The sequence below is a fragment of the Arvicola amphibius genome, chromosome 7, assembly GCF_903992535.2.
Source record: "Arvicola amphibius chromosome 7, mArvAmp1.2, whole genome shotgun sequence".
In the NCBI taxonomy this organism is placed as follows: domain Eukaryota; kingdom Metazoa; phylum Chordata; class Mammalia; order Rodentia; family Cricetidae; genus Arvicola; species Arvicola amphibius.
Window position 1 is genome coordinate 68,136,969 of NC_052053.1, and position 24,701 is coordinate 68,161,669.

General features: G+C 58.8%; 1 protein-coding gene across 2 annotated transcripts; it reads left to right on the top strand.

The window, feature by feature from the left end:
• The first annotated feature begins 4,568 nt into the window (after positions 1-4,568).
• Positions 4,569-24,701, top strand: Jag2 (jagged canonical Notch ligand 2). Of its 2 annotated transcripts, XM_038337279.1 has the most exons (26): positions 4,569-4,634; positions 4,813-5,163; positions 11,605-11,662; positions 13,096-13,347; positions 13,437-13,497; positions 16,628-16,758; positions 16,840-16,959; positions 17,077-17,190; positions 17,518-17,631; positions 17,782-17,895; positions 17,981-18,027; positions 18,142-18,315; positions 19,040-19,190; positions 19,267-19,419; positions 19,495-19,608; positions 19,822-19,935; positions 20,035-20,148; positions 20,258-20,374; positions 20,803-20,830; positions 20,916-21,001; positions 21,436-21,549; positions 21,643-21,758; positions 22,100-22,348; positions 22,587-22,718; positions 23,891-24,047; positions 24,205-24,701. In XM_038337279.1, the coding sequence occupies exons 1-26, from the start codon at positions 4,569-4,571 to the stop codon at positions 24,699-24,701; spliced, it is 3,744 nt and encodes a 1,247-aa protein (XP_038193207.1). The 2 variants fall into 2 exon arrangements, with proteins under 2 accessions (XP_038193207.1, XP_038193208.1); XM_038337280.1 differs by lacking the exon at positions 17,782-17,895.

Consider the following 24,701-nt stretch of genomic DNA (forward strand, 5'->3'; position numbering starts at 1 on the left):
AGTAGAGACTGAGCCTGGCCTCAGTTGAGAGGAAATGGGCACAGTGCTGCCCATTCCAAAGAGTGTGTACTGCCCGATCTGGACAGATACAGGGTCCCTGCTGTGCCTGGGCTGGAACTGCACTGCCGCTGTTCAGGAACTCACTGCCAGGGATACTCTGTATCTGGTGTCTCCAGGGCCCTCTCTGTGACTTATGGGCCATGTGACCTCACTTGCCCTGCAGGACATAAGTAATGTCTGCGGTCATCTTGGTGTGGGTGGCCTGGTCTTGCGTGGAACTGCCTTAGGAATGTGACGGCTTACCATGCTGCTGGCTTTGCTCTGTGGCCTGAGGTTGGGGCTACATGAGAGGCATGCAGGTGCACAGTCTTCCTCCAGGTCCCCAGGGTGCCTAACATGGACAAAGGGCATGCTGTCCCACCTAGCCAGCTGCTTGGACCACAGGCACATACATTACCCCCCACCCCCTGCGAAAGGTACAACATCTAAGGGTTCTGTAAGTTGGCTTGTCTTGGGAGTCAGCATCTTCTATGATGTCCTGTGGGGTCAGCCAAGGTCATGGCCCTGGAAGGATACCCCCTTCCCCTCTGTAACTCAGTACAATGAAGCTCAGGTAATGACCTGTCTGTGAGCAAGTCCTGGGGCTCTGTGTCCCAGTGTCCCCTTGTATGAGGCCAGGAGCTGAAGTGTTGGAATCCTGATTGTAGACATTGAGATAGGGATGCTGAGGTGGATGAGGGGCCCTTTGTCTTCTTACAGCCCTATCCTGCCCTGGAGGATGGAGGGCACGGGCTTCACCCCGCCCCTATGCCCCAGGTGGGTGTGACATTGAGGCACCACCCTGAGGAGGTTGTGACATGTGGACTGCTCAGATAGCACCACCTGTATGCAAATGTTTGTAGCAATTTAGGTGGGACCCAGCCAGACAAGCAGCCACAGCTTTTTTTTTTTTTTAATTTGGGAAGGGTTCTTAGGTGTTTATCCAGGAGCTAAATACAGGGGGGTGGAGGGTACAGTGACCTAGGTTCACCCTGATGGTCCCAGGACAGAAGTATATCCAGCCACGGCCATGCCTGATGCCCACCATCAGAATCCTGTGACCCTCAGGATTGCCCTTGGATGTGCACTCTCTGACGGGCAGAGTGGGGGAGGGCTCTGGCAGTCTGGAAGATGGGTTAGGAGTCAGGGCACCTGGGCTTGGGTAAAGTCCAGTCCCTCACTCTGATCTGCAGGCTGGCGGGCAGGTCAGCAGGCACCATTGCTGACTCTAATGGAGCTGGCATTGATTTCCCAGCTTGGGGTGGGGGGACTGTAACCGGAAACTCCCCTCCCTGGCCGCTATATTTAGCATCACAGGACATAGGCGGAAGCATAGCTCACTCCCAAGCCCAGCCAGCTCTGTCCAAATCCTGGGTTGCCTCATCCTTCAGCCAGCTCCTGAGGCCCCTCTCTGCCTCTCCAGCTCAAGCTAAGCACCCATTCAGAACATGCCCAGACCCCTTAGTGCTAGAGATCTCGGAGAGAGCCACCAGGTGGGAGACCAAAGGGTATCATGCCCAATGGGTGATGAAGGCCTTCCCGAACAGGCAGAGCAGCTGACCCTGCAGGGTCAGGTCAGGGTTCCCTAAGTATGCTGGGAGCAGCATGAATGCAAGCGTAAGGTTTTTAGGGTATGTGAGGGAACAGTTCTCCACACGCAGGTTCCCTGCCCTTGGCAATTCTGCCCGAGGGCTGCAGAAATCTGTGTAGGGAGGGGACTTCAGTGCGAGTGACCACCTTTCATACCTTCAGCATCTCCTGGTCACTATCAGGTAAGGTTGTGGCACCCAGGAGGTCGTCACCACTATGGTGATGACACCTGGTCACGGCAGGTGTCACCCAGGTATTGAATATACCTAATATTCACCAGCTGTTCTTCTAACCAAGGAGACCCAGGTCTCACTCACAAAGGGCCTGGATAGACGGGGAGGGGGAGGAGGGAGAGCGGGGCCAGGGCTGATCCACATCTCCCTGCTTCCCAAGGCATGTTGTGTTCTTACAAGGTGAGTCCTGTCCTGTGTCTTAGCCTGATGAAGAATCTTTCCCTGGGCCATTGCACCCTCAGTTCTGAGCAGGAGTGGTGGGGACGGGGGTAGGTAGGCTGAGTCAGGCAGTCACCCAGAAATCCATATTAGCATACAGTGGCTCTGCCTGCTGGCCTGTCCTCCCACAGCTGCCTGATAGCAGGAAATAGGGAGGCACACAGGGATGGGCTGCAGGGCTGTCCCTGGGTTCTAGTTCATGCTGAACTCCCTCTCTTTACCCCTGCACTGCCTAGATACCCTAGATACTGTCCTAGACATCTGTGCCTCTCAACAGCACCATGGCGTCCCCCTGACCTCCCCTTGCATCCTCCATGCCACAACCAGGAATCTTGTTGAGTAAGTCATGTGGGATACAGCCCAGCCAGGCTCTCTGTGACTTCCCACCGGTGTCTGCAGGAAGTCTGCAGCATTGCCATCCACTTTGGTTTGGGTATTTGGTCCCCACAAGCCCTTGTAAGGTTCTTTTCAGCCCCAGGACATTGGCATGTCATTCCTTCTCCTTACCTTGCTGCCCCAACCTCTGGGTCTCATGGCAATGGCAGGTGTGGGGAGGTGGAGGCACTTGGTTTTACACTCTTATGGTTTGCTGGTCACAATTTATGTCTAAGCTCTCATCCACCTTTAGACAGAGAGGTCCCTGTAGTAAGGCCAGGGCTGTGGCTGCCTAGCTCACAGCCTGGCTGGGTGCCCCAGAGAGATGGTGAACACAGGCAAACTGGAAGCTAAGGCTCCTGTGTCCCCTGTGGCTTCCAGGTCAGAGGGAAGATGAGGATGAATCCGCAAAGAGAGTGTCTCTTGAAGGATGCAAACATCAGGAAGATTCTTAACACACTCCAATCCCCTTATTTGGGGTCTCTGTGTAGCCAGGCCTGGCTAGTGTCTCCCCCGGCACACTAGCCTACCTGCCTGTGGGCTCCCTGGGCTCAGGTTGGGGTGGGAGCACTGTCAGTATGGGAGATGCTGGCCCATCCTTTCTGGCCTGCTGCGTCCGCAGATCTTGGAGAGCCAGCCGTTAGATAGTGGTCGGGCAGGTGAACTGGAGCTTGGCTCCCTGTGTGGGCCACCAGGCAATGCCCAGGAAGGAGGCTACTACCCCTGGCCCGCTTCTACTGCGCCTCTGGTTCACCTGTATCAGAATTTCCCCTTTCCCCAGGAAGTCCTCTGGCAGTGACTTGGTCCAATAGGGGAAACTTGGGAGAGCAGCCTTGGAGAGAGGCCAACCCAGCTATTGTGGGGTTTTGAAGGGCAGGGATTTCTAATCACTAGGGTTACCATTGACACTGGAAAGGGCTCCGCTGAGTGGAATAGAGGCGGTTTGTAGACTAAGAACCCTTGGTATTGACATGTGGAGGAGGTGCTCACCTAGGAACAGGCTCAAGAGATGGTAGTGGAAGGGTGAGATACCCAGGCCCTGTGACCTAGACTCCCAAACTGCTGGAAAATCCTCTTTGGGTAGCTCTCTTGACATGGACCACTGTCTTTCTTCTCGTTTCCTTCCCCCCAAATTTGGACCTCTGGCGGGCGAGTTCTTGAAGATAAGAGTCTGACGATGTCCACCTTCATCTCAGCTCCGAGCTGGAAACAGCCTGCAGGAAGGACATTTGTTGACTGACTACTCAACCCGTGCGCTTGGAGGAGGGGACGGCTGGGCGTCGGAGGGGAGCAGCGCCCCCTGTAGCCGGCATGGAGGCCGTAGGAGGCTGAGGAGTGGAGGAGATTCCTCGGGGAAGGGGGCGCACCAGGAGTTGGGCTTACTAGGGTCCCACGCCCTGCGTGGGGGCAAAATCCTGATGCGTTCAGCAGGCAGCATCTCCTTTGGGACCAAGAGTAGAGCGAGACTGGCTGCGTTCTGATGGGAGGGGACCATGACGGTGACCTCAGGGAGCGCCCCACTCCTAGGCTGCTAACCCGAGCATGAATTCTGGAGCAGAAAAGGCCACACCTCAGCGAGCCTGGGCGCAGGAGAAGCCACAGCTCAGTTGCCCCGCGCGCCCCGCCGCGCCGCGCGCAGACCGCGCCCTCGCCTCCTTTAAAGCCCAGGGAGCCCCCATCACCCCCCCACAGCCCCACCCCACGGCGAGGCCCCGCCCCCTCATGAATATGCAGGTACGCGGGTGACGAATGGGCGAGCGAGCTGTCAGTCTCGTCCCGAACTTGTTGGCTGCGGTGCCTGGAGCGCGGGCGCGCAGAGCCGAGGCCGGGACCCGCCGCCGCCGCCGCCGCCGTCGCCGCCGCCGCCGGGTGGGAGCCGGGCCGGCCGCCGGAGCGCGGCCGCAGCGAGCCGTAGCCGCCGCCTCCCCTGCACGCCCGCCGCGCAGCCCGCGCGCACTGCTCGACCCCGCCCGCGCCGCCTGTGCGGCCGCTGCCGCCTGTGCGCCGCCGGGCTCGGAGGGCGGGCGGGCACTGGAGGCCGGCGCGGCGGCCGTAGCGGGCGCGGGCGGCGGCGGCGGCGGCGGCGGGGCCGCGGGCGGGGTCGAGGCGGCGATGCGGGCACGCGGCTGGGGGCGCCTGCCTGGGCGGCTGCTACTACTGCTTCTTCTGTGCGTGCAGGTGAGCGGGGCGCGCGGCGGCGACGGGCGCGGACGGGGCGCACCGGGCCGCTCCTCGGGGCCGGGCGACGCGCAAGCGGCCGCCCGGATCCCTAGGAACTGCGCGAGGGTGGGGGCGGGGCGGAGGCTCGGCGACCCCGGCCCGTGCCTCCCTGCACTCTCCGCTGCCTTATTTTTAGGCGGCGCGGCCCATGGGCTATTTCGAGCTGCAGCTGAGCGCTTTGCGGAACGTGAACGGGGAGCTGCTGAGCGGCGCCTGCTGTGACGGTGACGGCCGGACGACGCGCGCGGGGGGCTGCGGCCGCGACGAGTGCGACACGTACGTGCGCGTGTGCCTTAAGGAGTACCAGGCCAAGGTGACGCCCACGGGGCCCTGCAGCTACGGCTACGGCGCCACGCCCGTGCTGGGTGGCAACTCCTTCTACCTGCCGCCGGCGGGCGCTGCGGGGGACCGAGCGCGGGCGCGGTCTCGGACCGGCGGCCACCAGGACCCGGGGCTCGTCGTCATTCCCTTTCAGTTCGCCTGGCCGGTACGTGCGCCCCTCCCCCGCACTCAGCTTCCCTGCGCGCCTCGGCGCCCGCCGCGGTCCCTTCAGCACCTGCGGCCGCGCGGGTGCGGGCGGCGCGCGCCCAGACGGGGCGGGGCCGGCAGGGGGCGCCGCGCAACGGGCGGGCCTGGGGTGCGTGCTATTGCGGACAGGTTCGCGCCTAGCCACGTGGGCGCGCGGGGTACCCGGGAGTGGGGGCGAAGGACTTGGGGTCGCGGCGAGACGGGGTGGCCAGGGTCTGCGTGCTCGGCTGTCTTCGGAGTGTGCCTACGTTGCCTTGCGCGTGTCTGTGCGTGGGGAGGTGCGAGGCGCCTGCGGCCCGGCAGGCTGCGCAGGCATGTGCGCTGCGCGTGCTGGGGCTGGTCTGGGGCAGGCCCTGGCGGAGCCGTCCGGGCCCGCGGCCAGCCTGCTCCTGCCCTGCAGTTTCCTGGATGCCCGGGGGCACGGACAGGCGCCTGGGACCTGTGCAAGGATGACCTGATGTGTGTGTGTTGGCAAAGGCTGCTACAGATGGAAAGACCACCCCTTCCAAAGGGAAGAGACACTAACTAGGCTCCCAGTTGTAACCCTCTGTGGCACCTCGGTTTGTGGATCTTTTATTTTGCTTGTTAGTTTCAGCTTAGGGGTGGCCAGGTCAGGCAGGAACCCAAGCCTGGGCATGCTAAGAAGAAGGGTGATGGGGATCCAGCAACAGGGGGAGACAGGCCCCGTGCCTGTGGCAGAAAGGCCTGGGAGCCAGGAGCCTTATGGTGCTTGCTTTTGTTCACTTTCTGGTCCCAGCTCATACCCTTACCTGATTGTCTGCAGGTGTGGAATTAGGTAGGGGCGGTGAATGTGGACATGGCTTGGAGAACCAGGTCAAGAACAACTGGCGTGGGTAGAGCTGCAGATCTGTGACTAGGGAATGGAGTGGGCTATCAGGCAGTGATCCAAGAGCTTTCCTGGGTGTCCAGCTTCCAAGAGCCATGGGAATGGGTCTGCCTAGTGACGTGGTCCTGAAAGAGACTTGGAGCTGGGGGCCAGGAATGGCCAAGATTGGGTGGGCAGGGTTTTCCTTGCTCTGCCCTTCTCTGAGCCCTGGACATCCCTTTCATCCGAGGCCACCCAGCGTGTGCCTCCATCTTTATTTTTTCCTGGGCTCCTGCTCCATATGCAGGGTATCCTCCATTCCCATGCCTAGTCAGGTATCCTTGACCCTGGGGGCTTGCGATAGGAAATGTGTCCCTGAAATCAAAAAGGCACGGGCGGGCATGGGAGGGGCCCTAGGCAGTTACTATTGCCCTGCCCCCCTCACCCCCACAGCAGCACAGCAGGCAGGTCTGAGCAGGGCCGACAGCCTGTCATCTGCACTTGGGCCCAAGCCAGCGTGGCTCCAAATCGCTACCTGAGGATGTGTTTTCTGCTCGAGTTGGCAGTAGTGGGTGTGGGGGCAGGGAGGGCCTGGAGGAATGTGGCGGGCCAACGCGTGTCCCTTGTGGCTCTTTGCCCTGCTGTCCAGCCGGTTGGTGTGGTACGGGATGGGACAGGCCCTTGCCTCCTTTAGAGTCTGGGTACCTGGTGTTGAGGATATTTTAACTTCCTTCATTCTGTCCCCAGCTGGTTCCCTCAAATGCCCCAGGAGTGGGCAGGTTTCTACCCTGGATGGACGGTTGGGGTTAAAGGGTATCCCGTGTTTGAGGGACAGTTCTGGTTCCCCTTCTTCCCTCTCGCTGCATGACCTGATGCCAGGCATGGAGGTGGTGCTGTGATGCCAGTTCCTTGGTATTTCCGCTCTTCAGCAACAGCCCCGAGGCCATGCTGTTTGGTTTGCCACGAGTTCAGCTCTGTCCTGTAAGCCAGGGTGCATTTGGATCGCAGGAACAGCAAGGGCCGGCTGGGAACCGGGTTCCTTGGTGCCAGGAGGCCCTCGTGGAAAGATGGGACGGTGTGGAAGGTGAACCGGAGCAAGCACCGGCGTCTCACAAGTCCCCCTCTGTCCTGGGTGTAACCGTGGCTCTGTAATGAACGGAGCATACCTGCGGTGGCGCCTCTTTGAGTGGATTCTTAGGTGTGAAGAGGTGCGGCAACCCCCATCAGGTTGTGCATGTTGTAGATGGCCCCAGGAGATGTGTTTTCCCCGGAGTGGCTCTGGTGCCTGCCTATACCTAGCAGCGGGGAGGCCGTGTTCACCACACACGCTTAGGCTCTGTGGGTTGAGCAGGTGGCAATAGAAGGTTCTGAGAGGATAGCGAGCTTTCTTTGGGGGGGGGGGTCTGGTGGATGGCCCTTCCAGGATGACTGATGAGGAGCAAGGTGGTTGCTAGCCCGTATGGTGGGGCTCTGCTCGTGAAGGCTGCCGGAAGAGGAGACGTCTCTGCTCAGGCCTTCTGCCTGACCACCTTGCCTTCTGAGCCCAGGGGTGTGACCTGTTCCAGTCTGCTTCCTCGACAGCAGACCAGTGATGTATGCACTGTCACATCTACCAGCTGGAAGACTGGCAGCATGGGAGAATGTGGGCTCCATGGCCCATCTGGGGGGTCATGCGTGAACATGAGGTGGGGGTCTGTGGCTCAGAAGTGCTGAGATGGTAGTAGTTCTATAGCCTGGCTCCCCTCCCTTGAGATGGATGGGATGCCTTTTTGACTGGGACTCCTGAAGCTAGACGAGGCTGTAGGATGCCCAGCCTGTTTTCTTCCGAAGTTTCCAATGCGGCTCCGTCCTGCCCAAGTCCTTCCTCTCCCCCTACTGGCTGTCTAGCACATGGCCAAACACATCCTAGATGTGTGAGGGCCATGGTGCACTTGAGGGTGGTAAGACAAGGTGATCAGAGGAGGGCTGCCCCAGGAGGATGGAGGCATGGAGGTTTTGGGACTAGTCAGAACTGAGGTGTGGACACAGGGCTGTTCTGGAATCTGTGTCTTGTATACCAGAGGTCCATGCTGCCTTCCATGTCTTCTGGAGCTGGGATGGACACTGGCCTCTCATTATACCCATTCTAAGGTCCATCGCCTCCCATATCATTCCCATGAGACCCAGAATCCTCCTTGAGTGGAGCTAGAGGCAGGTGGTTCTTTGTTCTATACCCGACCTTCCCCCTTGTGGGTTGGGGGGGGGGTCTTGTTCAAGGCTGTATAGTACACACTGAGGTAGGGTTCTCAGCCAGCGACGAGGGGCCCAGGAGGCAGAAAGAGTTAACTTGGCCAGTGGAGGATTTAGATGTGGAAGTGGATGGGGCCTTTGGCCCTGGGCCCACAGGAGTGGTTGGAAAACAGGCCTATAGTGTGATGGGTGGAGGAGGATGGATGCCGTGCATCTGGGTTGGCAGGAAAGGCACTGTGGTTTTCAGGAGTCCTTGTGCTATCTGGATGGAATGAGAAGTGGGCTGGGGCAGAGAGAGGTCCTGGGGGAGCCCAGCAAGGGCTTGAGCTGGAGGTAGTTGGCCATGAGGAGATGAGGGACTTTAATTCCAACAACCAGAAAGAATTGTTATTAGCAGACCAAAGGCTTGAACTGGCCCCTGTTCACACGCCCCATCCTGACCCTGGGCTAGCTGCGATCCCAGATGACTGTGAGGAGTGAGTGGACTCACTGACTTTTCCCTCTTCACAGTGGAGCCTGGGGCATCCAGCAGTGGGCGGGTGGGCACTGGTGGCAACGCCTCGGCTGCGGTCTGATGGTGTCGAAGCTTCGGCATGGGGTAGCCTACTGTCTCTTCTTGTGATCCTGAGACCTGGAAGAGATTGCCCCTCCCCACAACTCCTTGGGTGACAATGGTGACAGAGGCCTAGGCCTCTCCAAAAAAGCTCTGGTTTTTAGGAAATATGGCTGTGCTTCGGGCTTCTGTCATTTGGCCCAATTTGGATGCTGGGTAGAACAAGCCTTGTACCTTGCTATGGGGTATGGCACAGCTGGTCTTGGGCCTACCTTTCCTGTGTTTCTCTGCTGACCCCTTAGCTCTGTCTGAGGGCTAGGTGAGGGGCTTGCAGTCTTGGAGCTTGACCACTGTGATGGATTGTGATCAAGGGCATGGCAGGTGGCCCAGGAGGAGCGGCCTAGAAGGAGGGGCCTGGATTTTCTCTCTGCTTCTAGAGAACCTGGGCAGGTGGTGGCTCTCTGTCTTTCCCATAGCCCCCCAGCTTTCCCAGCCCCCACTCACTCCGAGGCCCCAAGCTCCCACAGGCTTCCAGCCCAGGCGCTGTTGTTCCTCTGTCAACCGCAGGGTTTGACTTCCCAGGCAGGGATGCACACTGCCGTTTGTAACAAGGGATGTGGTGCTACAGGCTGGGGGAAGGGAAGAGCTGGGGGGGGGCACTGTGGCAGGTGGGGAGAAGCCAAAGGTGCCGCCTGCCTGCTGGCTCAGGTTCTCCCTGGATGACTTCCTGCCACGCAGGTGTAGGGAGCCCAGCTGGCGGGCGATGGGCCCTCTTGGGTGGCGGGCCGGCTGTGTCCCTGCGGGAGCAGGTAACTGGAGCCCTGGGCTTAGGCTGAGGTGGTGGTAACCCTACCTGTGTGGCTGGCCTGGGTTTCCTGGGAGTGCTCCTGGTGCATCTGAAACCCAGGTGTGTGCAGGGAATCCAGACCCAGGCTTTTCGGCCTGCCTTGTGGCTAGAGCCTCTAGTCGGTGGGCTTGACCTGTAGTCGTGATGACAGTGATCTCAGGCCCAGCCTGGCCTCGCCCTCTCTCAGCCCATCAGCTCCTCGCTCCTACCCAGGAACAGAATAAACCTGTTAGCCTCCGATCTCACTGGCCACCTGTTTTGAGGGAATCAGTGACGATTCCACAGTGGGGTCTGTGGTGCCCTGTGCTGTGGTCCTCCCTGTTCCACATTCCTCGCTGCCTTGCCTCCCCTCCATTTAGCCCCCTTTCTAGCCCTCATTCTTCTTCCTTGCTGTGCTTCCTCCCTTGGGTTGTATTTCTCTTGGGGCTGTATGATCTGGCCTGCCGCTTATGTTCTCTGGCTCTGTCTGTAGGAAATGTCTACACTGTGCTCTGCACTCGAATGAGTAGGTGGGTAAAGGAAACTGGAGGAACGGTGTAGGGAAGGCCTGGGAGCTAGACGTGGATAAATGGCGGCCCTGAGGATGGGTTTCCAGGCAGTTAGGGTTGTGTGCTGCAGTGAAGGGAGAAGGCTCTGCATCCTGGCAGAGGAGAGTAGCGCGTGGGGGGTTCTTAGGATTCTGTGGGTAGCACTGGGAGGCCCTGTGGTTGCCGAGAGACCAGTGGAAAGAGCAGTTAGGATGGGAATCACAGTGGGAATGGGGAAGGGGGGTTAAGGGAAACTTACTGGATAACATTGAAAAACTTGGTAGTGGCTTCACGGAACCAAGGAGATTTCTAGGGGGGACCACTGGCACTCTGATTTTGGCCTTGCTCACAGTGGCATGGGCCCTATGTCTAGACAGGTGCTCAGAGGAGGTGCCAGAATAGGAAAGAAGGGTGCCCATGTTGAGGTTCCAGCAGACAGGGAACAGGACAGGTTCTCCTGTCTGTCCAGTAGGCTGGGTCTGGTAGGCTGAATGGGGAGTTCTAGAAAGCCTAGGGCCTAGACCAGGTTAGGTGGGGGGCTCCAATGGGTCTGAGGGGAGGGTCTGGGAGCCAAGGAATGACCAGTGGGATTCTCGGCCATCCAGAAAAACATGAATTTCTTCAGCGTAGCCCGGCTGCAGAGGAAGGGTTGCCCGAGGGACAAGGCATGGTGGGCTCAGGCCACTCTCACAGGGGCAGGTCTTATGTTGCCAAGGCGACAGCTAACAGCAGCACTCATCATCGTGGCCTGGGGCAGGAGGGACAGATTGTGGGGCTGGCCATGATTATGGGGCTGAGGCTGAACCCAGCACAGCATCTCTTGAGCCTCAGTATCCCCCACCTGTACAGCGAGGAACAGCCCCTCATCTCTGTCCTGGGGTGATAGTTATGGGTCTCACTGAATGCACTCTGCTGATTTTGTTGTTGGGCCTTTGGGTAAGCACCTCCATGTGCCTGGTGAGAGGACTGTTGCATACTGTCCTCTCAAATGGGCTTGTAATACACATATTTCCCACCTCAGGGTAGACCTCAGTGATGCATTCTCAATGGGAGTGCTCTCCCCACAGGTGCTTGAGCCCCTCCCTTCACCCTTTGCTGACTTTAGGAGCTTGCACAGGTCTGGCTGAGCTGGGCTGTGGGGGCCCAAGATCAAGGAGCCAAAGGTTCCCGAGAGGTGCAGCCAGGAAGACTCTTCTGCCTTTGAGCTGGGATATCTGGGATCTGTAGAGGAGATGAGCTAGCGTTGGTGGACGGGGATAGGGATGGAAGGGAACCACAGAGCCATGGGACAAGACCCTCTCTCTGCTAGGCCTGAGCAGCCCAGAGCCTCATGGGTCTGGGGTGTGCACCCTGCCCCCAGAACTGCAGCAGGTGGGAAGGAGCCTCAGGCACCTGACCAGTTACCCTTATGTCTGCAGCGTTCTTTCACCCTCATCGTGGAGGCCTGGGACTGGGACAATGACACCACTCCAGATGGTGAGTGTGCCCTGTACTGGGGGGAGTAGGTTGGTGGAGGGAAGCTGTCAACAAGACTTTCCCCAAGATGCCAGGAAATTGGTCCGCTGGGCCAGAGTGCCTGTGGCCAGCTCCATGCTTCTCTGTCTGTTGGAGGCAATGGCTCATACAATGGTTTTGGTGTAAGGAGCTTTGCAGAGCTGTGTGTACAGTCCCTTTATTCCCGGTATCTTACGTGTACTCTTTTGGTGCCCATGTTGGTTGATGCAGTGGAATGGGATAGCCTCAAATGCTTCTCTGCCTTTGTGGCGACTGACTGTCGCGTGATGGTGTGTGGTGGGGGTCATCTCAGACCTCGGTGATAAGGTAGAGATTGTCAGTGGACAGATAGGGAAGCATCTCAGGCAGAGAGTAAACAGACTGCAAAGGCCCAGAGGCAGGATCTGAAGATCTGGGTGGAGTTCCTGTAGTTGTGGGGCAAGGGGATCAGATCAAGCAGACCTTGAGGCCAGTGAGGATGCTGTCCTCTTGCTGGGGATGGATTGTTCAGGCTGCAATGTAGACAGAGTCTGCAAGGCCAAAGTTGAGTCCAGCAAAGAGGATGCTGTGTGTATCAAGACAAGGAGGTTGAAACAGGCAGCTTGAGGGGCTAAGGGCCTCTGGCTATTCTCAAATGTGGAGGCCCAGGGTGACTGATGGCTTGGACCTGCAGTTATGGTCAAATGTACCCCTTGAGACCTTCCACAGCAATGCATGATGATCGGGATGAAACCCAGGCCCACCAGGGATGTTGCCAAGGATATGTGAACAGGGAGATGAGGAGCTCAGGATCAGCCAAGGCCCAAGGAAGGCAACCAGGGGCCATAACAAGCATAGAGCAGTGGGCCCACTAGGAGAGCTCTCGCTTAAGGCATGAGTGCCCAGCTGGACCTGTACTAATGAAACAGGGAAAAGTGGAACAGGAGCGCTGTGTGAGCAGCTGCCATAGAAATCCCAGGCAACAGCGAAGGTGCTTTCTAGCCTGCTCAGTGCTTCAGTGCATTGGGAGGTCCAGCTGCGAGGCAGTTCAGGACCTGTGAATGGGTCCCAGAATCCTGCTTAAGATGGATCACTAGGGTGTTTCTGGAAGCTGGATGCAGTACAGGAAGGAAGAGAGAATGGTAACCCATGACTGGTGTGGTGCTCAGTGGGCTTGCAGCCCTTCTGACCCTACCTTTGTGATGGTAGAACAGGAGTGCTAGCTTCCCCAGCCCTTGGTTAGAGCTTCTGGCCCAGCCTTCCCATGGGGGCCTGGACAGTGTCTCCACTGCCCTCTGTTCCTGGCTCCTGCAGGGGTGGCAGCCTTCCTCTGCCTGGCTGCCCCATTGCCCCTAAAGCTGCCTGGTAGGCCTATGCTGTGTTCCTGGGGACTGACGGGTAGCCGATGCTGCTGGCTGACTCTGCTGCTCCCAAAGAGGAGCTGCTGATTGAGCGGGTGTCCCACGCCGGCATGATCAACCCTGAGGACCGTTGGAAGAGCCTGCACTTCAGCGGCCACGTGGCCCATCTGGAGCTGCAGATCCGAGTGCGCTGTGACGAAAACTACTACAGCGCCACCTGCAACAAGTTCTGCCGGCCCCGCAACGACTTCTTCGGCCACTACACCTGCGACCAGTATGGAAACAAGGCCTGCATGGATGGCTGGATGGGCAAGGAGTGCAAAGAAGGTGAGGGTCACCCCGTGTGGGGTGGAAGTGGGCATGCACAGGGCATGACTGGCTGCAGCTGTGCCTCTCTCTCTGCCCCTCTCTTCCAGCCGTGTGTAAACAAGGGTGTAATTTGCTCCACGGGGGATGCACCGTGCCTGGGGAGTGCAGGTGAGCACCACGCCTGCCCTTCTTTACCTGAGTTGCTGTTGAGCCTGCAGCAGCTGGGGCATCCTACAGGCATTAGCGGGCCATGGAGGATGGTGCTTCGTGTAGGAAGTCAGATACTGTGGAGCAGAACTAGAACCCTGCTCTTACGGAGCTTGTGGCCATGAAGGGGGCAGTGTTGTCCTGAGCGTGTGGTGTGTAGAGTGACATTTTCCCCATAGGGCAGCTAGAAGGGGACAGAGGATGATCAGGTGGTCCCACCACCAGAAGGCAGAGGTGTATGTGTGGATGGACGTGGTGTGAGTGTGAGGAGTCCCAGTGGCATGTCAGTGAGAGAGACTGACACAGCGCTGCAGAGGGAGGGCTGCAGGCTTAGGAGACCACACAGCCACCGTGTGGGGAGAACCTCATAGGTGCCAGTGAGGAAGAAGACGCACGGGAGGCCACAACGGGAGAGTGCTGGGCAAGCGGGGTGGACATGCTCAGGGGCTGGGATTTGGTGGAGGGGTCAGAGGACCTGAAACTTGCTAGCTTGAGCTACTGAGGTGGTGGCTGAGGTAGGGATGGCTGTGGGGGAGGCAGCCCAGTGTGTGTAAAACAGGGTGTTTTGGACAGGGCAGGGTGGCCCTTTATTCCCAGCTCTCAGGAGTCAGAGACAGGTAGATCTCTTTGAGTTTGAGGCCAGCCTGGTCTACAGAGTAAGTTCCAGGACAGCCAGAGCTGTCAATCAAAAAAAAAAAAGTGTTCTAGATAGACCTGGCTTTAATGCAGTGGAGCGTGTGGATTCTAGGTTATACTTGCAGCCCAGTGGTCAGGTGGAGGGGAGAGGCTGGGAACGTAGACGGGCACTGGCAAGAGGTCTGACAAGGGACTTAGAGTCAAAGAAAGGCCATAAGGGGGTCCTGCAGCCTTGACAGTAGAAGCCCTCTGAGGCTTGTGAAGCAGTGTGAGGGTGAGGAGGTCAAATTAGAGGGCAGAGAGTAAAGCAAAAGTTGGCATTCTCAGGTGTTGAGTTGGGGAGGTGATCCAGGGTATTGTAGGATGTAGGAAAAGGGGGCGATGAGGAGCTCTCAGGCTGGTGGAGCCATGATAGTAGGCCTGCCCGGCCCTCCTACTGTCCTGGTCTCATCCCTGGCTACCTCTGAGGGATGGGTATTCGTCATGTGCTGTTCAGATGAGGGCAGTGAAGCATGTGGAATTAAGGGACGTATGCAGGCCTATGCTGTCTAGTCTGGACAAGATGACCAGGGAGTGGGAGTCGAGATGGACTGGGGAGGGGCGTGGTGGCGTTGTCTTGGGTGGTGATGCAAACAGCAGCCAGGCTGGTCCCGGGACAAAAGATTGATGTGCAATGGAGTGTCCCCCAGTGTCACTTGTGCGTGCTGTGCTTTCAGTGTTAGCAACATCTGAGGCACTGTACGGAGCACCCCACCCAGGATGGACCGGTACCTCTCTCTAGGAACTTCATCCTAGGAGGGAGGTAGGGTGGGATGGGCCGCAGAAATTGTCCATAGGGATAGCTCTCTGCCTGGTGTAGTCTTTTCCAGCCTGTCTCTGAGCAGTGTGCTGGAGGTGGGCATGAGTTCTAGGCAGATGTGGCCCGCTGGTGGTAGACAAAGGGCCTGCCCTCAACCCCACACCCACTTCTTGGCCCAAGGTGTATTATATTACCTCGACGGCTGTACCAGCATCCCTGTGTGGTCAGTGCCGGGTGGGAGGACATGAAAGATAAGCCAATTTCCCTACAATGCAGAAAGGCTGTGGGTAGCACATAGACAGGAACACTGGGATAGAAAGCCAGGGTAGGGGGCAGTAGATGAGTGCCACCCGCCTCTCCCTGGGCCAGAGGGTGAGGCCAAATGGCCTCCTGCTGTCCAGGGCTCAGGTTTCAGCAGAGGACACCCCTCCCCAACCGGATGCTACTGCGGAGATGGCTGCGCTTTCCTGCCACCCTCCCCAGGCCCTGGAACTGCTGGCAGGAAAGCCACAAGGTGGGGTCTGGTGTGGGATGGCCCGCCCAGGGTGGAGAACTCGCCCTTGGGACTCCACAGGGTCTGGGCTCTGAACTAGCTGTGGTGCTCCCTGGTGGATGACCCAAGGCTGGTCACAGCCCCACCCTGCCTTCCAACTCCACCTTATCACCTGGAGAGAAGATTCCAAGTAGAGATGGGTGGCCTACAGTGGACCTGCCTTGGACATTCTGGGCTGGATCCTGGAGCCAGCCTCAGTTTCCCTATGTGAGCCTGGGTGAGCTGAGCTGATAACTGCTTGTGTGCGTGGCTCCAGGGCAGCTCAGGAAGGGCTGTGGTTTTTCCTTCTATAAAAATAGCTCCTGTGGCGGGTGTCAGCGTGGAAGTGACGTGGCCTCCACGTCATTCCTGCCCCACAGGACCTTAGCCTTCAAGGAAGGAGCCCCCAGAGTCTTGCCCAGGGCCCAGAGGGCAGCCTACTGGAGCCCTATCCTCTCACCCGTGGCTCTGTGTTGGCCACCTACTTACGTCCTGAGGGCCTGCCCTAGAGGGAACCTAACCCACAGTGTGGGCAGAGTCAGGTCTTAAGATTCTGGCCTCATCTGAGATCTTCAGCTCCACACTTTGGACTCTACCCTGCTCAGTATGGCCCTGCCATAGGGCTGGCTAGGCAACCCATGGGTTGGACTTTCCTGGGAATAAGAGAAACCTCTGCCTTTGAGTACCAGTGAGGATATGGGCATCACTAAGGTCACACAGCCCTTGGACCAGGGTCGCTAGGACCTCTCCTGATGTCACCTCATCCTTCTCAGACCCTGGTTGCTGCTGTGGCCCCAGCAGCACCTAGTGAGCAGGACCTGGCACTATATCCCTGGGCCTCCCCCAGCTGGGCCTTCCTTCCCGGCGCCTGCTTGTGGGGCCTGGCCCAGGGTTGAGTCCTAGAATAGCTCGGGGAGGAATGACGGGACAGCTGGGCTGACCGTCTCGGCCAGTGGCCGGGAATGCCCGTGACGGTGAGGCTGGCCGGCGGGCCGTAACCCCTGCTTGGCTCAGGACTGTTCAGTAAGGCCAAGGCCCAGCAGGGGTGGCCTGCACTTCTGTGCTTGCCTCCCAAACCGCGTACTCATCTGCCTAGCTGATAGCTTCACTGCTCGGTCCTCCAGGTGCAGCTATGGCTGGCAGGGCAAGTTCTGTGACGAGTGTGTCCCCTACCCTGGCTGCGTGCATGGCAGCTGTGTGGAGCCCTGGCACTGTGACTGTGAGACCAACTGGGGTGGCCTGCTCTGTGACAAAGGTAGATGGTGGGCAGTGGGCAGGGCCAGGCCTTAAGCTCTGAAGCTGGGCCCATTCCTGAGAGCCCTCCCCTTGTGCCCAGACCTGAACTACTGTGGCAGCCACCACCCCTGTGTCAATGGGGGTACCTGTATCAACGCTGAGCCTGACCAATACCTCTGCGCCTGCCCAGACGGCTACTTGGGCAAGAACTGCGAGCGGGGTACGTTGGAATGCTGCTCCTCAGGGAGCCTGGCTGAGCGGGCTGTGCCCTGTGAACTCTGGGTCTTGTGGGCTTGGGTGTGATGGGTACCACGCTACTTACACTCTGACTCTGCAGCTGAGCACGCCTGTGCCTCCAACCCGTGCGCCAACGGGGGCTCTTGCCATGAAGTGCCATCTGGCTTTGAATGTCACTGTCCATCAGGCTGGAGTGGACCCACCTGTGCACTTGGTGAGTGTCTGGGGACTCCACTTAGAGAGTGGGCAGCACTCAAGGGGTTGGGATGGAGTGGTTGAATCCACTGTACTGTGGACACTGGCCAAACAACAGGTTCCTGCTCCTTTACATGGGACCAAGCTTCCCTACTGTGGGCTGAGCCCCCACAGGCTATGCTCCTACTCATTGGCCAGGCCACCATACCCCACACCCACTGTCCAGTATCTACACTAACTAGACATGATCCCACATTCACTGCCCATTCTATACCCATTCACTACGCCCTCCCACTTGCTGGCCACACCCCTTCATCTCTCTCTCTCCCTGTCTTTACCCCTACAGACATTGATGAGTGTGCCTCTAATCCATGTGCAGCAGGCGGCACCTGTGTGGATCAGGTGGACGGCTTTGAGTGCATCTGCCCAGAGCAGTGGGTGGGGGCTACTTGCCAGCTGGGTAAGGGCTCCCTGGGGGCCATCTATGCATGAACTGTGTGCTGTGCATGCGGCGGCTGCTGCTGGTACTGCTAGGGCTGCGGGTGCCAGGTGCAGGGCACAGTGGGTAAGTGGGGCCTGAGCCCCACAGCTCCCCTTGTCTCATTCACAGACGCCAATGAGTGTGAAGGGAAGCCGTGCCTTAATGCTTTTTCTTGCAAAAACCTGATTGGCGGCTATTACTGTGATTGCCTCCCGGGCTGGAAGGGCATCAACTGCCACATCAGTCAGTATGGGTGGGTGGCACAGTGGGTGGGGCTGGGGCACACCGAGGGCCCCTCTGACCCTGCCACGTGCCTTTCTGTCCCTAGACATCAACGATTGTCACGGGCAGTGTCAGCACGGTGGCACCTGCAAGGTAAGGAGGCTGCCATATGCCCTACCGAGACTGGGAAGAGCGGAATGTGGCTGGGGGGGGGCAGGGTGGGGACGCATGAAGCTCAGCCGCCCACTGTTCTGTCCACGCACCTAGGACCTGGTGAATGGGTACCAGTGTGTATGCCCACGGGGCTTCGGAGGCCGGCACTGCGAACTAGAGTACGGCACGTGTGCCAGCAGCCCCTGCCGTCGGGGTGGCATCTGCGAGGACCTGGTGGATGGCTTCCGCTGTCACTGCCCACGGGGCCTCTCTGGGCCGTTCTGTGAGGTAGTGGCCTAGAGGGGCTTTGGTGGGAGCTACCTCATGGTGTGCAGGGAGTGTCGCCCACGCCGTCCTCCAGAAGCCAGGCTGGGATGGGGCTCGTAGCATCACCAAAGTCAGACTCGTCCTTTGTCATGGTCTCATGGGGCGACACAAGGAAGTGGCCTGAAAGAAGGTCCCCAAAGGTAGAATCAAGGATTTGATTATGTGGAGTCCTCATGGTCAAGGGTGGGTGCCTAGGAAGGACTGGGTGCCTTTCTCCTATTGGGTGGTCTCTCTTGTCCTGAGCTATACATGGTTTCGCTCTGACCTTTGTGAAAAGAAGTCCTTCTCAGTGGACTTCTTAGGGGCCCGTGGCAGTGGCCTGGCTTCATGTCCAGGGAGCGTGGTGGTGCCGGCTGTGGGAAGGACCTCTCTTGGCTCTGAGGGCAGCCTGGCAACATGGGGGTCAGAAGCTGGTCTTCCTGCCAGCAGGAGGAGCCAAGGCCGGATGCTGCCTGTGGGAGGCAGAGGAAGCTTGGCTGCTGTGGAGGCAAGGGCGGCAGGAGGGGGCTGGAGGCCCACAGGTGTTTCCGTCCAGCTGATGGTGTTTGACTGTTCTCGGGTGGGCGGGAACTTCAAGCTCGGCCTGGCACCGTCTGGGGTGAGGCTGAGGCCTGGTTGTCCACACTGAAAAGTGCTTCCGTCTAGAGCTGGACTCTGACAGTTGGACACCCTCCTTTATCTCCAGGCGGATGTGGATCTCTGCGAGCCAAGCCCCTGCCTCAATGGTGCTCGCTGCTACAACCTCGAGGGTGACTACTACTGTGCCTGCCCAGAAGACTTTGGTGGGAAGAACTGCTCGGTGCCCAGGGAGACATGCCCTGGCGGGGCATGCAGAGGTGTGGGACGCAGCCCCAGGCAGGGTGGGAACCCAGACGGAGCTGGATCTGATCCCTGCCCATCTCCTTCCCACAGTGATTGATGGCTGCGGGTTCGAGGTAGGGTCCAGGGCACATGGTGTGGCGCCCTCTGGCATCTGCGGCCCTCACGGGCACTGTGTCAGCCTGCCCGGGGGAAACTTCTCTTGCATCTGTGACAGCGGCTTCACAGGCACCTACTGCCATGAGAGTGAGTGGTATGCAGAGTCGGTGGGGTGGGGCAAGCTGGCCAGCCACGGGGACAGCTCACCATCCTCTCCCACAGACATTGACGACTGCATGGGCCAGCCCTGCCGCAATGGGGGCACGTGCATTGATGAAGTGGACTCCTTCCGCTGCTTCTGCCCCAGTGGCTGGGAAGGCGAACTCTGTGACATCAGTGAGTGTGCACTCCTGCACGCCTGCCTTCCCCGGACTGCCCCACTGGCTAAGGCCTGGCTCCACCCCTATGACCTACTCAGCATTGTATGCATGGGCCTGAAGTCATGGGGTGGAATCCCAGGCTCCCACGTGCTTGGGCCCAGCTCTTGCTCTTCTCCGTGAAGCCCTCCCCAGCGCCGGTGACCCCTGCTGACCGGCGTCCTCCCCCCAGATCCCAACGACTGCCTTCCCGACCCCTGCCACAGCCGCGGCCGCTGCTATGACCTGGTCAATGACTTCTACTGCGCCTGTGACGATGGCTGGAAGGGCAAGACCTGCCACTCCCGTGAGTGCCTGGGTCCCTGCAAATGAGTGGAGGGGGCTGTCTGCCGGGACCCTGCTGTGTTCAGTGTGACCTGCCCACTGAGCGGCCATGCGCTTGCAGGCGAGTTCCAGTGCGACGCCTACACTTGCAGCAACGGCGGCACGTGTTATGACAGTGGTGACACCTTCCGTTGCGCCTGCCCTCCAGGCTGGAAGGGGAGCACCTGCACCATCGGTGAGGTTCCTGCCCAGCCTGGCATGACCTGGGGGGCCCCAGGCTGCCTGTCTCACCTGTCTTGGGGTCCGCCCAGGCATCACAAGAAGCCCTTTCTCCCTCCCTGCAGCCAAGAACAGCAGTTGTTTGCCCAATCCCTGTGTGAATGGAGGCACCTGTGTGGGCAGTGGAGACTCTTTCTCCTGTATTTGCCGGGATGGCTGGGAGGGCCGCACCTGCACACACAGTGAGCTGGAGGGGTTTCAGGTGGGGGAGGCCAGTGGGTCCTGCTTAGCTTCCCCCAGCTCCTCATCCCTTCTTACAACTGCCTGGAAGACATACCCCTCCACCTGTCCACCTCACCCATTCACACTCTGAGACCTGTTCTACCATTCTTAAGTCAGCTCCTACCCCAGATCTTCAATGTCCATATACCTCCCCCGATCTGCCACTGTGCAGCATGAGGCTTATGCTGAGAAATAGATCCCATTCCAACTATAGGGCCCTCTCCTGGTGGCTTGCCCGGGGCTTGTTGGCACTTCTCTGCTGGCTTTGCCAAGCTGGCATGGACAGGGTAGTGTCTATCCATGAGCCTCAGGCACACTGATCTGCTGCAGATGTGTACTGGGCAAATGTGTGCTGAACTAACCACACTGTCTTTCCTCTCAAATGCAGACACCAATGACTGCAACCCTCTGCCCTGGTGAGTAGCAGCCTGGAGGCTGGTGGGGGAGGGGTGCAGGGCCCAATTATGGGGATCCCCCTTATGACCACTCTCTCCCCTGCAGCTACAACGGAGGCATCTGTGTTGATGGTGTCAACTGGTTCCGCTGCGAGTGTGCACCTGGCTTTGCGGGCCCCGACTGCCGTATCAGTAAGCAGTCTAGGTGGATAGAAGGAGTGAGCTGGGGGGATCTATCCTGGGGCCCCTCCAGCCAACCTCAGTATCAAGAGCTGGGAGACATGAACATCCTTACCCTGATAGACTACGCGGCCACGGCCCTGTCCTGTGGGTTCCTAGTTCCTCCCTGAAGAGCTGATTATACCTTGGGAGGAGGAGTATGGGCTACTACAGGCTAGAATGTTCGTGCTCACTCTTGACTGTGAGGATTTTCTGTGGGTGTGGCCACCTCTCAGAGTAGAGCACAGAGGCAGATGGAGGAGGGTAAGGGCCTGCCGGTTAGAAGGCGTCAGACTGGCAGAGTGACAATGACGAGCTGTGGGTCAGGTGGCCTGAGGCTCCCACATCCTGGTCCCTGTGTGGGGTGCTAGCCTGCCTTAGGAAACACATAGCCACTTTCCCTGCAGACATTGACGAGTGCCAGTCCTCGCCCTGTGCTTACGGAGCCACGTGTGTGGATGAGATCAACGGGTACCGCTGCAACTGCCCACCAGGTCGTTCTGGCCCTAGATGCCAGGAAGGTAGGCCGGCTGTCACTGTGGTGGTCAGGGCATGTACCAGGTCCTTTCTCCAGTGCTCGGATACTCTGTCGAGCCTCCTCCTTCTCACCACAGTGGTCGTAGTCAGGAGGCCCTGCTGGTCCCGGGGCATGCCCTTCCCACATGGCAGTTCCTGGACAGAAGACTGCAACAGCTGCCGCTGCCTGGACGGCCACCGGGACTGTAGCAAGGTGGGCCAGCCCCTCACCCACTCGCTCTCTGACCTACCAAGAGGCGGGGGCAGGAGTGGGAGTATAGGCAGATAAGGGGCATCCTAGGGGGATAAACTGGGGCGGGGGGGCATCTTGGGCTCACTTCTCTCTCTGTACACTTAGGGAAGTTGAGGCCCATACCAGGCTCTGCTTAGCTCTTTCTGCTTAGACAGAAAGTCATTTCTGGAGTGGAGTTTTGTCTGCCTCCCTAGGGCCCCTGAGTGGTGGAGACACTGGAGACGCACTGACTCAACCATATCTTACCTTCATGAGCTGCCTGTACCTGCCTGTGGTTCCACGTTCCCGTGTGTCTTTCCCAGGTGTGGTGTGGATGGAAACCTTGTCTGCTGTCTGGCCAGCCCAATGCTCTGAGTGCCCAGTGCCCACCAGGGCAGCAGTGCCAGGAGAAGACCCTGGGTCAGTGTTTGCAGCCACCCTGTGAGAACTGGGGGGAGTGTGCAGCTGAGGAACCCCCGCTACCCAGCACCCCCTGCCTGCCACGGACCACCCATCTGGACAACAATTGTGCGCGCCTCACACTGCACTTTAACCATGACCAAGTACCTAAGGTAAGTGGCGCTGGGGGACCCAGGATTCCAGAACTCACCTGGAGAGTGATTGCCTTGTCATAGCTTAGCTCCCATAAGTTCAGAACTCATGATGCCCATCCTGTCAACCCCTGCTTTTCCCCTAAGTATCTACCACTACCTACAGAGAAGACTGGGGTGGGGAGCCTCCACCAGCAGAGAGATGAGTGACCTCAGATCTTGGCCCTGGGCTCTGCTAACCTATTGCTTGTCTTCCCAGGGCACCACCGTGGGCGCCATCTGCTCTGGAATCCGAGCCCTGCCTGCCACGAGGGCGGTGGCACGCGACCGCCTCCTGCTGCTGCTCTGTGACCGTGCGTCCTCAGGGGCCAGTGCTGTGGAGGTGGCTGTGGTGAGTGTCTGGAGACCTGTCCTGAGCAGGCCTCTAAACCCTCAGTGGCTGTGACACTCTGGCGTTTTGTGGGACAGTGGCAAGCGTGAGGAGAAGAGGCGTTTACGTGGCAGAATGGAGACAAGGAGCAGGGGATCTGAGGGAGGACCCAGATCTGGCATCCCCCTGGGCGCCTCTGCAGCTGAGTGGGGCCGGGTAGGAAAGTGCATCTACTTGGACAGCAGCAGAAGGGCAGGGCCAGAGCTATAGGAGAGAAGAGCACCAGGGTGTAGAGGTGGTTTGTGGTCGGATGGTCCACGGGCTCAGCTGCTTGAAGGAAAGGCATCAGGAATGTGAGATGGGATTCTCTTAGGAGAAATGCTCTAGAGCCCAGTGGGGCCCACAGGGAGTTTGTCTAGGTGAGGCAGTGCAGACTTTGTGGTATGGAAGGCAGGGTTGGACAGAGGCCTTGACAGACCCAGGGCAGAGGCAGAGGCAGAAATGACAAGATGAGCACTAGACAAGTGAGAAATAGTTTCAGAAGTGGCATGATCGGTGACCTCCAGAGTTCATTTTGCCTGGCTTCCGAAGCTGGCGACATCGGCTCTCGGGTAGGATCCCTGGTTTGTAGAAGGAGGCTGCAGAAGATGCTCTGGAGCTATCCCTGAAAGAAGCAGTCTTGAGATGGCAGGGGTGCTTGTTAGCCATGGGGAGGGTGAGGCAGGAGATCAGAGTCGCCTTGTGGCGTGTGCTGATGAAGGGGCACAGTATTCAGGGAGAGAGGAGGAAAGAAATGCCTTGGGTACAGGTTGGTACCAGGGTGGGTGTGCAGCACACAGGTAGAGATAGAGGTGTGGGGCCCGCTTTGTTGTTGTAGCTCTTAGTAGCATGCAGATCTGGGAGCTGAATGACCGGAGTAAGGTCAGCTGTCCCCATGCAGGACACAGGCGTTTGACAGAAAGGGTTGGGCCACTCCCTAAATATGTCTGGTGGGTGCATCCTGCGTCAAGATCCGACCTCAGTGCATGTCCCATTTCTTGGTCTCCAGACTCTGAGGTCCTTGCCAGATTCAGTCCTCCCTATGGCAGCCCTCTGTGCATCTGGCTGGGAACTGGTCAGGGTTTGGGCAGTGGCCATGGCAGGGCCTGGGAGAATACCTTTGGGCTTATCCCCAGTGTTATTCTCTGCTACAGTCTTTCAGCCCTGCAAGGGACCTGCCTGACAGCAGCCTGATCCAGAGCACAGCCCATGCCATCGTGGCTGCCATCACTCAGCGAGGGAACAGCTCGCTGCTGCTGGCTGTCACCGAGGTCAAAGTGGAAACAGTTGTTTTGGGAGGCTCTTCCACAGGTGAGCCCGGGAAGTGGGGACTCCCAGACTCCAGGCCAGTGGGAATATGCCAGGTAGACACTTCTCAGAGGGATGAGGTACCTGCTGCCATCCAGCTCCATTCTAGAAACCAAACTGTAGGGACACTGGGGTGCTTACTGCCTCTCCTTCCACCTAGGTCTGTTGGTACCTGTTCTGTGCAGTGTGTTCAGTGTGCTGTGGCTTGCCTGTGTTGTTATCTGCGTGTGGTGGACACGAAAGCGCAGGAAAGAGCGTGAGAGGAGCCGGCTACCACGGGATGAGAGTGCCAACAACCAGTGGGCCCCGCTCAATCCCATCCGCAACCCCATTGAGCGGCCAGGCAGCAGTGGTCTGGGCACTGGGGGCCACAAGGACGTACTCTATCAGTGCAAGAACTTCACACCGCCACCCCGCAGGGCAGGCGAGGCACTGCCCGGGCCAGCTGGCCACGGGGCTGTTGGAGAGGACGAGGAGGATGAAGAGTTGGGCCGTGGAGATGGGGACTCTCCGGAGGCAGAGAAGTTCCTCTCACACAAATTCACCAAAGACCCCAGCTGCTCCCTGGGAAGGCCAGCCTGCTGGGCTCCAGGGCCCAAAGTGGACAACCGTGCAGTCAGAAGCACCAAGGATGTGCACTGTGCTGGCAGGGAGTAG

Excerpts from the sequence above, each read along its gene's own strand:
- Jag2 (XM_038337279.1), top strand. The coding sequence starts at position 4,569 with ATGCGGGCACGCGGCTGGGGGCGCCTGCCTGGGCGGCTGCTACTACTG. Across the intron at positions 19,609-19,821 it reads AGGCGAACTCTGTGACATCA|ATCCCAACGACTGCCTTCCC; the intron begins GTGAGTGTGCAC and ends TCCTCCCCCCAG. Across the intron at positions 20,149-20,257 it reads GGGGAGCACCTGCACCATCG|CCAAGAACAGCAGTTGTTTG; the intron begins GTGAGGTTCCTG and ends CCCTCCCTGCAG.